Raw genomic sequence first — 13053 nt, 5'->3', positions numbered from 1 at the left:
CAGGTGCCTTGCAATATCAGTTAAATGTAATGGATTATGTTTCCAAAAGATGTTACAATATATGCATCACCAACAGTGAAACAGGGATAATGGAATGTGGTTGAATAAATTCAGACAATGCTTGAGGGAATATTAGGATATGAGACTAAAAATAGATGAGATTCGCTATTTTCCTATAACTGATGTTGGCAAAATATAAAGAATATAAAATGAGAAATATAAATGTAAGTATTATGAAGTCTTTTTCTGAAAGTCTTTGTGAGGTGTGCAGCGTAATGTGTAAGTGAAACATGAAGGATAACCAGTGCAGACAAGACGAGACTAGAAGCTTTTGTATTGTGATGTTACAGAAGAATACTGAGGATTTAAGAGGTAGATTTGGTAACTAATCAGGAGGCACTGAATCAAATTGGGGAGAGAGAAGAAATTTGTGGCCCAACTTATCTAAAAGAAATATTTCAAGGAATCATCAGGTTAGTAATGGAGAGAGTTGGGGGGGGGGGGGGGGGGGTAAAAATTGTAGACTACCACTAAGGCTTGATGACAGTAAGTGGGTTCAAATGGTGTTAGGTTGCAGTAATTTTACAGAGATTATCACAGAATAGAAGACTTTGGAAAGCTGCATCAAACTAGTCTTCAGACTGATGACCACCGCACCATCTTGTGTACTCCTTGGTGTAGAACTCAAGCCAGGTACCATAATGTAAAGAAAATAATGCTTCCGTTGAGGTTGATTTAAAAATGTATTACTGATGTCAATTTAAGCTCTCAAGTCTGGGGAATGTTGTCAAATCTTAACATGAAAAGGGAATAAACAGATGTTCTGTAGAATCTCTCAGACACTGAGGTAGATAATTGTTGGGACTACCCAATAAAACTAGTAGAAGCCAACCTCGGGGAAGATCAGTTTGGATTCCGTAGAAACACTGGAACACGTGAGGCAATACTGACCTTACGACTTATCTTAGAAGAAAGATTAAGGAAAGGCAAACCTACGTTTCTAGCATTTGTAGACTTAGAGAAAGCTTTTGACAATGTTGACTGGAATACTCTCTTTCAAATTCTAAAGGTGGCAGGGGTAAAATACAGGGAGCGAAAGGCTATTTACAATTTGTACAGAAACCAGATGGCAGTTATAAGAGTCGAGGGACATGAAAGGGAAGCAGTGGTTGGGAAGGGAGTAAGACAGGGTTGTAGCCTCTCCCCGATGTTGTTCAATCTGTATATTGAGCAAGCAGTAAAGGAAACAAAAGAAAAATTCGGAGTAGGTATTAAAATTCATGGAGAAGAAATAAAAACTTTGAGGTTCGCCGATGACATTGTAATTCTGTCAGTGACAGCAAAGGACTTGGAAGAGCAGTTGAATGGAATGGACAGTGTCTTGAAAGGAGGATATAAGATGAACATCAACAAAAGCAAAACAAGGATAATGGAATGTAGTCTAATTCAGTCGGGTGATGCTGAGGGAATTAGATTAGGAAATGAGGCACTTAAAGTAGTAAAGGAGTTTTGCTATTTGGGGAGCAAAATAACTGATGATGGTCGAAGTAGAGAGGATATAAAATGTAGGCTGGCAATGGCAAGGAAAGCGTTTCTGAAGAAGAGAAATTTGTTAACATCCAGTATTGATTTAAGTGTCAGGAAGTCATTTCTGAAAGTATTCGTATGGAGTGTAGCCATGTATGGAAGTGAAATATGGACGATAAATAGTTTGGACAAGAAGAGAATAGAAGCTTTCGAAATGTGGTGCTACAGAAGAATGCTGAAGATTAGATGGGTAGATCACATAACTAATGAGGAAGTATTAAATAGGATTGGGGAGAAGAGAAGTTTGTGGCACAACTTGACCAGAAGAAGGGATCGGTTGGTAGGACATGTTCTGAGGCATCAAGGGATCACCAATTTAGTATTGGAGGGCAGCGTGGAGGGTAAAAATCGTAGAGGGAGACCAAGAGATGAATACACTAAGCAGATTCAGAAGGATGTAGGTTGCAGTAGGTACTGGGAGATGAAAAAGCTTGCACAGGATAGAGTAGCATGGAGAGCTGCATCAAACCAGTCTCAGGACTGAAGACCACAACAACAACAACAACCCAATAAAATCCTTGTTACTGTTTTGCTTTGAAATATTCTTCTGCACAGAGCTTTCTGTGAATTAACATTACTTTTACTAGTAATGCTGGAACTATAGAATAGTTGTCTTTATTCGTGAGCTGAAATTATGAGAAAAATCTTTATTACTTTCTCATTGTTGTACAGCAGACACCTGGTGATGTCCCAGAGATGGATGAAAAAGCTGCAGAGCATAATTCTAATCAACTTCTGAAGATCATTAAATTCCTTCGTCGTGAGAAGGACATTGCAGTAGGACAATTCGATGTTCTACGTAGTGAAAATCTACGTTTGAAGGCACAGTTGGAAAATGTGGAGCAACAATTGAATCAAGTGCGCAGCTCACAGTCGGAGAAAAAACAGGATGATGATGCTTCAGTTGTTAGCGCTTCAAAGCATGCTGAACTAGTGCGGAAGGTTTGTTTTCTCCTGGTTTCACTATATTTAATTTCAATTGTGTAGAACGTATCATAAATTCCATTAGCAAGTTGTTTTAAAAATCTACTTTTGCAATGAACATTTGCTGGTACTTCTGACCACTGTGATCAGCTGGTATGGGATGGATTGCTCATGGCAAATTTGGCCATGCTGTGGCTTTGGATCACATGAGTCATCCTTTTATGTATAGTATAACCCTATTTTTATGTTCTGGAATTAATATTTTACCATTGTATATAACTTTTTTTTAAAATTAGTCCCTTCAAATTCTGTATGTTATGCATAACAATTACTACCTACATCAGTGTAATTCTAAATTTCCTGATGTTTACTCTTAATGAAACAATTTAAATGTAGGGTGGAATATAATTGAGATTTACAATGATGCTGACAAGATGTTGGCTTTAAAGTAGTGTTTACTAACACTACACCAAAAGCTTTCATGTACTCTTGAGTTCCCTAGTATGGAATCTGAAGAAGTTGTTAAAAAGTAGGAACAATTCATACCCCTAGTGCTTTGTTTCACAACACTGCCAACCCAACAATAGCTATATTGTGTTCAGCGATGTTTGTAGTTGCATTATCAAACAAGTGTTTGGTTTAGACTTCAGTGCCATCCAACTATAAGCAAAGTTGGCAACAATAAATGAGAGCTATAGGGTCATTCCATGTCAGTTCAACCAGGGGCTCCAGCTCATAGTCTCAGATTTGACTGAAATTCAGTACACTAATTCTACCATGTGTGGAACACTCGTGTACAAAGTATTAGTTTCCCCTGCCAATTAGTTACAGAATTACGACTTGTGAAAGAAGGTGACGTGACCCGGGAATTGCAACCCACATCTGGCAATCTATCTTCAGACCCAACTTCAGGTCTTAATAACTTTGGAACTATTCCACACAGTCCAGTGAAATTTTTACAACCTAGTAACATCCATTTAGAGAACATACTCCATGAATCAAAACACCAACAGCATATTTCTGAGGGAAAATAAAAAATTCCAAAATGTGATTAAAAAATGTAATTCGTTAAAAGGTACATATTGCAGATGCCCTCTATGCCAAATATAATTCACTCAAAAAGAGTATAAATTTTTTTGTGGTGAGCTTAATGTGGCCTAAACACACACAGTACTCATCATGCCCATAACAGTCACAAAAGCTGCGTTACATGCACGTGAAAATACAAAAAATTGAAAAATTACCTGAAAAACATGGATTTTCGAAGTGTGGTTGCACAAAAGGGACAAGTGGTATCCAAGCCAAATTTGAAACACTGCATAAGTAGACCATAATGATATATATCTCAAAATTTCAGCATGTTATTGCAAGACATTTGTGTACAATGGAAGTTGACAGATGTATTTGGTGATGGGCCATTGTTCCACAACACAGTTTTGTAAAAACATATCGTTAACTGTTCTGCCTGTTCTTATCCTCTCCCACAACTGTTTAATCACTAAGCAACAACATATAGACAGATTAACACAACCTATCATTAATGTTTACTGCACCTTAACTGCTAAAAACCAGTCGATTGTGCTTCGAACAGAAGTTCTCCCACACTTTAGCTACTGTACTCTGTACATTGAGTGGCAAATTGTACTGTCTTCCTGACACTGTGGTAGGAACTGGAACTGTCATAAGAATATGTTCAAAAGAAATCCAACACCTGTCTGCCAAACGAGGCCAATGAAATGATCTTGCTGGTCCTGATGGTGCCATGAAGTTCACAAATACATCACCTTCTGCTTCACAGCACTCTGCAACACATCCTAAGTACCATTTGTCATCATAAACAGCAATAACTTAGCAACCTGGTTGTATGTTGGTGCTTTTGCTTCTGAATCCTGAGTCAGACACACTGTGAAGACACATGTTGTGCATGAACCTATAGTTATAACCGGACAGTCTGCTCACCTGCACATTGTCAGAGTCGGCTGGAGAGAAGTGACGATGGCTCCTTGTGCCTGCAACAGTTTTGACGTGTTCTAGTCTGCTTCTTAGCAACTCTTCGACTGATTTCACCTCATCTTTCAAAACATAGAATGATTGTATGCCAGAGATATTTTTCTGTACCCAGGTAAATAATTGAAGAGGTGTTAGAATGTGACCTTCTGTAGGGTGCTGCAGACTAGCTTGTGATGCCATGCGCTTAATGGTAGCACCAATACCATCACATGCATTTTTACCATGACTTGTGAAAAAATTCCATTCTGCATGAATCTGAAAATCGTGGTAATGCATGCATAAATTTTTGAGATTTTTACAGTTTTTGTACTGACTAGCTGCCCCGTCACTGAAGTATTTCACAAAATGTATGTGAGGTAGCTTTTTTTTTCACATATGCCGTGACAGTGCGAATGTGGGCATGAACTGCAATGGCATCATGAATTAAACAGTCACTAAAAATGCACAGGTTCATGACAGACACATCACCTGATTCACCTCTATAGTAAATCGCAAATGGCTGGAGAGTTGCTTGACTGTTGTCCCAGTGATATCCTTGGATGGCATCTTGAACTATAAATGCATAATTTTCAGAGAAGTCTAGTATTACTATAATTTCATCTTGTTTCAAATTATCCTTACAAAAATGGAGATAAGCAGCCAGGACACTTTTCACACCTGTGTATCATGTACTGGTAGGAACTGATGCCACACACTAGCAGCTTCATTGCACCTTTGTAACCCAGACCAGAATCCTTTATAGCATCAAATATTAGCTTAGCATTTTGATGGGTCTCACATACACAAACATTGTGTGTGCCCCTTGCACTTACAGGCACAACCCATTTTGGCCGAAGATTGAAGAAAGATGATAAACCTACTTTGGTATTTGGATACTTTTCCTTGAATTCTACATATAGTTCTGATATGTTGCATAGCAACAGTCTTTTTTGCATCTATACACGTACATTTCCCATTTTCACCGTTACATAGTCTCTTTTTCAGGCATTATTCGGCTGTAGTCATTATTTTCATAAAACTCCGACACTAGCACCTTTATTTCTGAACTCAGTTGCTTACCCTGAGCCTGCTGAAGTTGTGGAAGCACTCCTTGGGTTGCTTTTATTTTCCTGGCTTGCTTTACCATGTATGTAGAAACATAGAATTCCTTTGCAGTGTAGTCAATAGAGCAGCTGGAAGGTGCAAGGATAAGAATAGCTACTAATTTTCTGGCGTGTGAATATGGCACATTTTTCTTTCAAATCGTGCACAATTTTGTCCAAATCAGAGCATTTCTGGCATGATTACTGTTCCTTTGGAGCAGATAGTTCTTCCTCTTCCACCATTAGTGTGTCAGCTATTTTGTGTTTTAATTCCATTTGAGCTTCTGGTAGTTTTCTTCTACCATTAGCTGGACCTGTCTCTCTTCCCAACTTTGTGTGTCTTCATGGGAGACAAACAAAGAGCAGTCACTGAAGTATTTAATTGCTCATCTGCTGTGGTTGTAAGTGGCTGATACTCTTTGTCACTGTCATATAAATTATCAGAATATTCTTCATTTTTTAGCAGTGTAACACACCTGGAACATAACTTTCGTCCTGGTTTCATGTTAAGTCCCATGCACTAATTCACTTTCAATACTGATTTTATATCAGTTTCTCTGAGGCTTCTCTTCACTGTCTTCTTATGAATCTGAAATGGATCACCGAAATGGATCAAAACAACTTCTTTGTAGGAAAGAATACTTATCCAGAAACACTTTCATATGATGATAACAAACACTAAAGTTTCCTGGAACTGTACTTCTTGTGCCCACAGGGTGTATCCCAGATCTCCATAGCAACAAATCTTGGTCTGATTCATACAGTACAAAGCGAATGCCACATTTTGTTCCATATGTTGTTTTATGACATTCAGATGCTTGTGCTCTACCAATTTTGCAACTTGTTTGAACAAAAGCACCATTAATACACTCTTCTGCCTCCATACTGACTTTCCACAACAGTACTGACCAGCCTGAACTAAAGTATTAAAAACATGAGTAACCTGTAATTGTTGCTGGTTTCCTTTGTTGTTCCTGCCTAACAATGACTCACTCTGTCCCTGAAAACTACCATTATTTAACTTTCTGTTGCCTAATGGTTCCCAACAATTGCTGCAGCCTTATCTGAAACAAGCTGTCTGCATCATCACTATTACTTGCTAAATCGTGTTAAAAGAAACGTAACCAAATAAATCTCTGTCAACTTTTATAATACACAAATGCCGTGCAATAACAAGTTGAAATTTTGCCACATATTATATTATGGTCTACTTATGCAGTGTTTGAAATTTGGCTTGGATATCACTTGTCCCGTTTGTGCTACCACACTTAGAAATCCGTGTTTTTCAGGTAATTTTTGTATTTTTGTGTGCATGTAACTCTGTTTGTGTGACTGATATGGGCAAGATGAGTTCTGTGTGTGCTTAGGCCACATTAAGCTTACCACACAAAAAAATTTATACCCTTTTCGAGTAAATTATATTTGGCATAGAGGGCACCTACAATATGTACCTTTTAACATATTACATTTTTTAATCACATTTTGGAATTTTTTATTTTCCCTCAGAAATATGTTGTTGGTGTTTTGATTCATAGAGTGTGTTCTCTAAGTGGATGTTACTGGGTTGTAAAAATTTGACTGGACTGTGCGGAATAGTTCCAAAGTTATTAAGACCTGAAGTTGGGTCTGAAGATAGATTGCCAGATGCGGGTTGCAATGTCCAGGTCACGCCACCGTCTTTCACGAGCCATAATTCTGGAAATAATTGACAGGGGAACTGAGAATTTTGCACATGAGTGTTCCACACTTGGTAGCATTGGTGTGCTAAATTTCAGCCAAATCTGAGACTATCAGCTGGAACATTTTCTCAAATTGGTTGAATTGACATGGAATGACCCTATGGTAGCACCTTTTCCAGATAGTATATGAACTACATTTGAACTGTCATAGATGTGGTATCTCTAGCCAAAAAAGTATGAAGTATGTGGGAATTTTTGGCATATTATTTCATAAAAAATGCAACAACTTAGATTTGAAGGAGAATGTTAACAAACTGGGAATGATGTACAGCTTTGTTGTAATATATAGCATATAGCAATTACTGAAGTGATGGTTAGCTAAGAACTGATAGCAGAGCCTAAACTATTTAAATAGAGTCACAATAATCCCACACTTTTGGGGTGCTTTTTTCGAATGTCCTGATTTCTGATGTGCAGGTTAGGATGAGGTGTGTCAGCACAGCTAAAACTTAACTGCATATTCCACTCTGTATCATGTCTTACAGAATTATATAGACTTAGATTTCATTATGCGCTATGTATCTATGTACGTTGAACTTCACAGTAACATTTATAGAACACAGTTCTGTCATTGAATGTGCCAGCTTATGTAATCAATCAGCACAATCCGTTGTCAGCTGTTATCCTGAATTTTGCATATTTTTCTTAAAGAAATTTATTTTTACAAAGCAAGTTTTATGATTTGAAGTTTGTATACATGTATGTAGCTTATGTCCAGGTCTTGTAACCACTTTCGGACTCCTGTTAAGTTTTTGATGTAGACATCAAAACTTCCAAATGTATTTGTGAACTAGAAAACCAGATGGGGGGAAAAATCACCAGAAGAAATTAAAATGATCTATAATTTATTCATTTATTTTGCCAAAAAGTACAAACTACCAATATGATGATGAAATATAAAGCTTATGTATGTACTTAAAACGTAATTTCCCACTATTGAAGAGTGTAAAAAGAGGGGTTTCACTGTTTGTAAATTATACACACGTCACATTTATTTAATTTCAGTTTCGTAGTAAAAGGCAGTTGATGAGTACGTCTTGAAGAATATTGTCATCAGAAACATAGCCCAAAATACTGACACATGTTATCAAGTTTGTGCATTAATCGGCAAGTTACAGAATGCACCTGACATGAACTCCAAAAGACTGCTGTGTTTCTTCTATTAACACTCAGCTGTAGGTCCTGTTAAGTTATTGGTGCTTGCTGTTCCACAATTGAAGAGCGTACGCTAATAGTAATAATAAAAATTTAAAACCTATGCTTATTACCAATGGTTTACGAAATGGGTAGTCCACATGCGCCTAGCATTGCCTGCTTGCTCATTAGTTTTTCTGACAGGATTGTGTAGGGTGAGTCAAAAAAAACTTGGCAACTTTGAATGATATAGGAATTTATTGAGGTAACTTACAGAATTCATAGATGTATCATTTTGTAGCAAATAACCTCAAGTTTGATTCATGTAGGCCATCAGTACTTCATTGCGCCACCAGGAATGCCAGCGTAGTGTACAGTTAAAATGGCTACTTTCACTGGTGCAGAGTGTGCTTGCCATGTGTTTCGGTGTATTTCATATCAGTGGCATAATGAAAATCCACAACAGTAGAATAAGAAGGCAGCAAAAATCCACATGCTACCATGGAACACACTCACGACAGCCCCAAAGCTAATGTGTTTTGTGCCCTTAGCAGATTGAAAGTGTAATGCCCTTCGACATGGAGAAAACTGTCTTTGGTGTTGTGTATCTGAAAACGCTTGAAAACTTTAAATCCACAGATCAATGAAGATGACCGAGATGGGATGGTTTACTACCAGCAAGAGGTTGAAATGCCTCATTTCCTCATGAAAGTTGATGTTTCCTTGACAGTCACTTGCCAGGTTGGTGGATTGGCCATGAAAGGCCAATCGCATGACCACCGTGCTCCCAAGACTTGAAACCAATGGATTTCTTTCTCTGGGGTTTCATTAAAACTGTGTATATGTTTCTGCCCTAACAAACAGTTTAGCCGACTTGAAAAATAGAACCTATTCTACCATTGCACAAGCTACGCCAGATTTGCTGCAACAAGTGTGGGGAGATGTTGATTATCAGGGGGGATGTTTTGCGACTTTACAATTGGTAGTCACATCAAACCAAAATTGACATTTGGGACATTTGTATGTGAAAGTTGAGGTTGTTTGCTACAAAATGACACATCTACCAATTCTGTAAGTTACCTCCAGAAATTTTTATATCATTCCAAAGTTGTAAACTCCTATTTCATTCGCCCGTTGTCCAGAGACTGGTTTGATGCAGCTCTCCATGCTACTCTATCCTGTGCAAGCTTCATCACCTCCAAGTAACTACTGCAACCTCCATCCTTCTGAATCTGCTCAGTGTGTTTAGCTCTTGGTCTCCCTCTATGATTTTTACCTTCCACACTGCCCTCCAATACTAAATTGGTGATCCCTTGATGCCTCAGAACATTGCTACCAACTGATACCTTCTTCTAGTCAAGTTGTGCCACAAATTCCTCTTCTTCCCAATTCTATTCAGTACCTCCTCATTAGTTATGTGATCTACCCATACAATCTTCAGCATTATTCTGTAGCACCACATTTCAAAAGCTTCTATTCTCTTCTTGTCTAAACTATTTATCATTCATGTTTCACTTCCGTACATGTCTACACTCCATACAAATACTTTCAGATAAGACTTCCTGACACTAAAATCTATACTCGGTATTAACAAATTTCTCTTCTTCAGAAATGCTTTCCTTGCCATTGCCAGTCTACATTTTGTATCATCTCTACTTTGACCAACATCAGTTATTTTGCTTCCCAAACAGTAAAATTCATTTACTACTGTAAGTGTCTCATTTCCTAATCTAATTCCCTCAGCTTCACCTCATTTAATTAGACTACATTCCATTATCCTTCTTTTGCTTTTGTTGATGTTCATCTTATATCCTCCTTTCAAGACTCTGTCTATTCATGGATTTTAATTCCTACTCCAAATTTTCCTTTTGTTTTCTTTACTCCTCACTCAGTATACAGATTGAATAACATCGGGGATAGGCTGCAACCCTGTCTCACTCCTTTCCCAACCACTGCTTACCTTTCATGCTCCTCCACTCTTATAGCTGCCCTCTGATTTCTGTACAAATTGTAAATAGTCTTTTGCTCCTGTATTTTATCCCTGCCACTTTCAGAATTTGAAAGAGAGTATTCCAGTCAACATTGTCAAAAGCTTTCTCTAAGTCTATAAATGCTAGAAATGTAGGTTTGCCTTTCCTTAACCTATCTTCTAAGATAATTTTTAGGGTCAGTATTGCCTCACGTGTTCCAACATGTCTACAGAAACCAAACTGATCTTCCCTGAGGTCAGCTTCTACCAGTTTTTCCATTCATCTGTAAAGAATTCGTGTCAGTATTTTGCTGCAATGACTTATTAAACAGATAGTTCGGTAATTTTGGCACCTGTCAACACCTGCTTTCCTAGGGATTGGAATTATTATATTCTTTAAGTCTGACGTTATTTCACCTGTCTCATACATCTTGCTCACCAGATGGTAGAGTTTTGTCAAGGCTGGCTCTCCCAAGGCTATCAGTAGTTCTAATAGAATGTTGTCTACCCCCGGGGCCTAGTTTTTCAGTGCTCTGCAATCTCCCATTTCTTCTTCATCTACATCCTCTTTCATTTCCATAATATTGCACTCACTCATATAGTAGTTTAAAATTCCACGAGAAACATAGGTTTTTCTTTGACCAAATACTGTTTTCATTTGGCCATTTCTAGTACATTTTGGCACTTCAAAAGTAATTTATGTATCAGAAAGTATGGATGATAAGAAGAAAATTGTGGCAGTCGCTGGCAGTTTGTATGCTATGTGCCCATATATTTTTCAAAAGAAAAATCACACAATACCTGTAAAATAATAGACATGAAACAGTGAGTAATAACCGTCAATAGCAAACATAGTAGAAACAACATTTTATTGGCAGTCTCCTATAGTCTTGCTTTACACAACTCTTCTCTGAGTTATACACTTCTTTTAAGAGGCCTATGGTTTTCTGAGGTTATTTCTGAAATCAATGAAGGTATTTTAAATCTGTCTTGTGACTCCAAGGAAATTGTCACCAAACATGTTTCATTTTATTGAAATAAAATAACAACATTGGTCTTAATGACACACATACCATTGGACTTGCTTTCTCCATCTAAAAACATTTCATTACAGGAGATGTTGATGTTAGTACTCACACAGGGGTGAAATACAGGAGTCCTTACATTTTTTGTCAACTTGTATCTTTACTTACTTGTGAGATATCAAAAGTCATAACTGGTCTGGAAATCAGAGAAGTATCAGGTAGTTTCACTCGGGGAAACTTGAGGCAACTCTGTTAATACACAGTGCAGCTTCATGTACAGAACAGCAAATCCCGTATAAATCATTTGTTGATCATTTTAATTTTTAGACATTTCATCGTCAACTAAATCTTTCAGTTCTTTCTGCATGGTGTTGTAATGCCATTTCCATGCAAATTTACGGTACCTATCGATTATGCGATTATTGAGAGTTCTCATCCTTCTCCTCTGTTACTCCAATTCATTTTTAAAGCCTTTAGACAATGATCACTAGATTTCCTCTTCTTGTGCAAACAGTCAGTGGGTCTGTGAACTTCCTTCATACCTCAAACAATTAATGAAGAATAAACATAGTGTACACAGTGATTCTGCTGAACTGAAGAAATTCATGCTGACCAAAATAAACCATACTGGATAGTGGAAGAAAGTGTTACATCACACTGCTGAATGAAGTGTCACACTATACAAAGGAGGACAAAGTAGTGCTGAACAGCATGCAGGCAGCATGCTGCGCACACATGAAGCTTTGCACTATGTGGCTGACCCTGATCTAATTAGTCATCACTAAGCAAGAGAACTTTGATTGGAAATTCATGCCTTCCTCTGTGGTATCTGGGTCAAAAATAGACACACAGTTATTCCTTGCCTGTCACAAGAGAATGACTAAAAGGAGTCTTATATGTAATCAAACTTTTACATTGATGACAAAGCTATTATTAGGTTTCAAGTCAGTTTTAACACATTTCACAGCCTTTACCTCTGCCTCTTTTGCTTAATTACTTTTGGTACGCTTTGAGGGTTTAACTTATTTAAATTTCACAGAAGTGAGGGCCACCTGTGGAAGTTCACCATACAAGGAGCACTGTACACTGTGATCTGCACCTACTGTTAGAATGGATTTATCTTTGCACTCAGAATCTAACTCTGTAACCAATCTGTTGTGGTGGATTGTCATGCATCCTCACAGTTGTGGCTCCCTGACAACAAAGCGATGGCACTGCTGATGCCTGAACTGTAATCTCCCCTTGTCTGCCGAGGAGTAGGTGCCTCTCTGATCAGGGACACTGGACTCCAGACAATTGCTTCTATGCCTAATCTACAATGAAATGGATCAGACTCAACCATACTGATGGCCATGCCAGGAGGGCTGCCTCAACAGATAGAAAGAGAGATTTTAATGCAAAGGCTGAACCCCATGGCATTTCCATCTTTGGCCACACCACAGAATGAGAATTGGGCAAGGAGAAATAGAGGTAGATAGTTCACAAAGTTCTTTGTGTGCTTCAGAAATGATGGAGAATCTTCTGCACCAACAAAGCCACTGTATTTTGTTGAAAATATTGTGGATATATTTAAAGAAATTGTT

At 37.9% G+C, this 13053-nt stretch overlaps 1 protein-coding gene across 2 annotated transcripts in view; it reads left to right on the top strand.

Moving 5' to 3' along the window:
* Positions 1–13053, top strand: part of LOC126457491 (nucleoprotein TPR) — a 287885-nt gene that overhangs the window by 108929 nt on the left and 165903 nt on the right. For both annotated transcript variants that reach the window (XM_050093792.1, XM_050093791.1), the window contains exon 18: positions 2260–2529. In XM_050093792.1, coding sequence (XP_049949749.1) covers positions 2260–2529 — 270 coding nt within the window. The remainder of the gene's footprint in view (positions 1–2259; positions 2530–13053) is intronic.

The sequence above is a fragment of the Schistocerca serialis genome, chromosome 2 (genome assembly GCF_023864345.2).
Source record: "Schistocerca serialis cubense isolate TAMUIC-IGC-003099 chromosome 2, iqSchSeri2.2, whole genome shotgun sequence".
NCBI classification, from domain to species: Eukaryota; Metazoa; Arthropoda; class Insecta; order Orthoptera; family Acrididae; genus Schistocerca; species Schistocerca serialis.
Note: the sequence above shows the minus strand (reverse complement) of the source record. Positions and strands in the feature narration are given on the sequence as shown.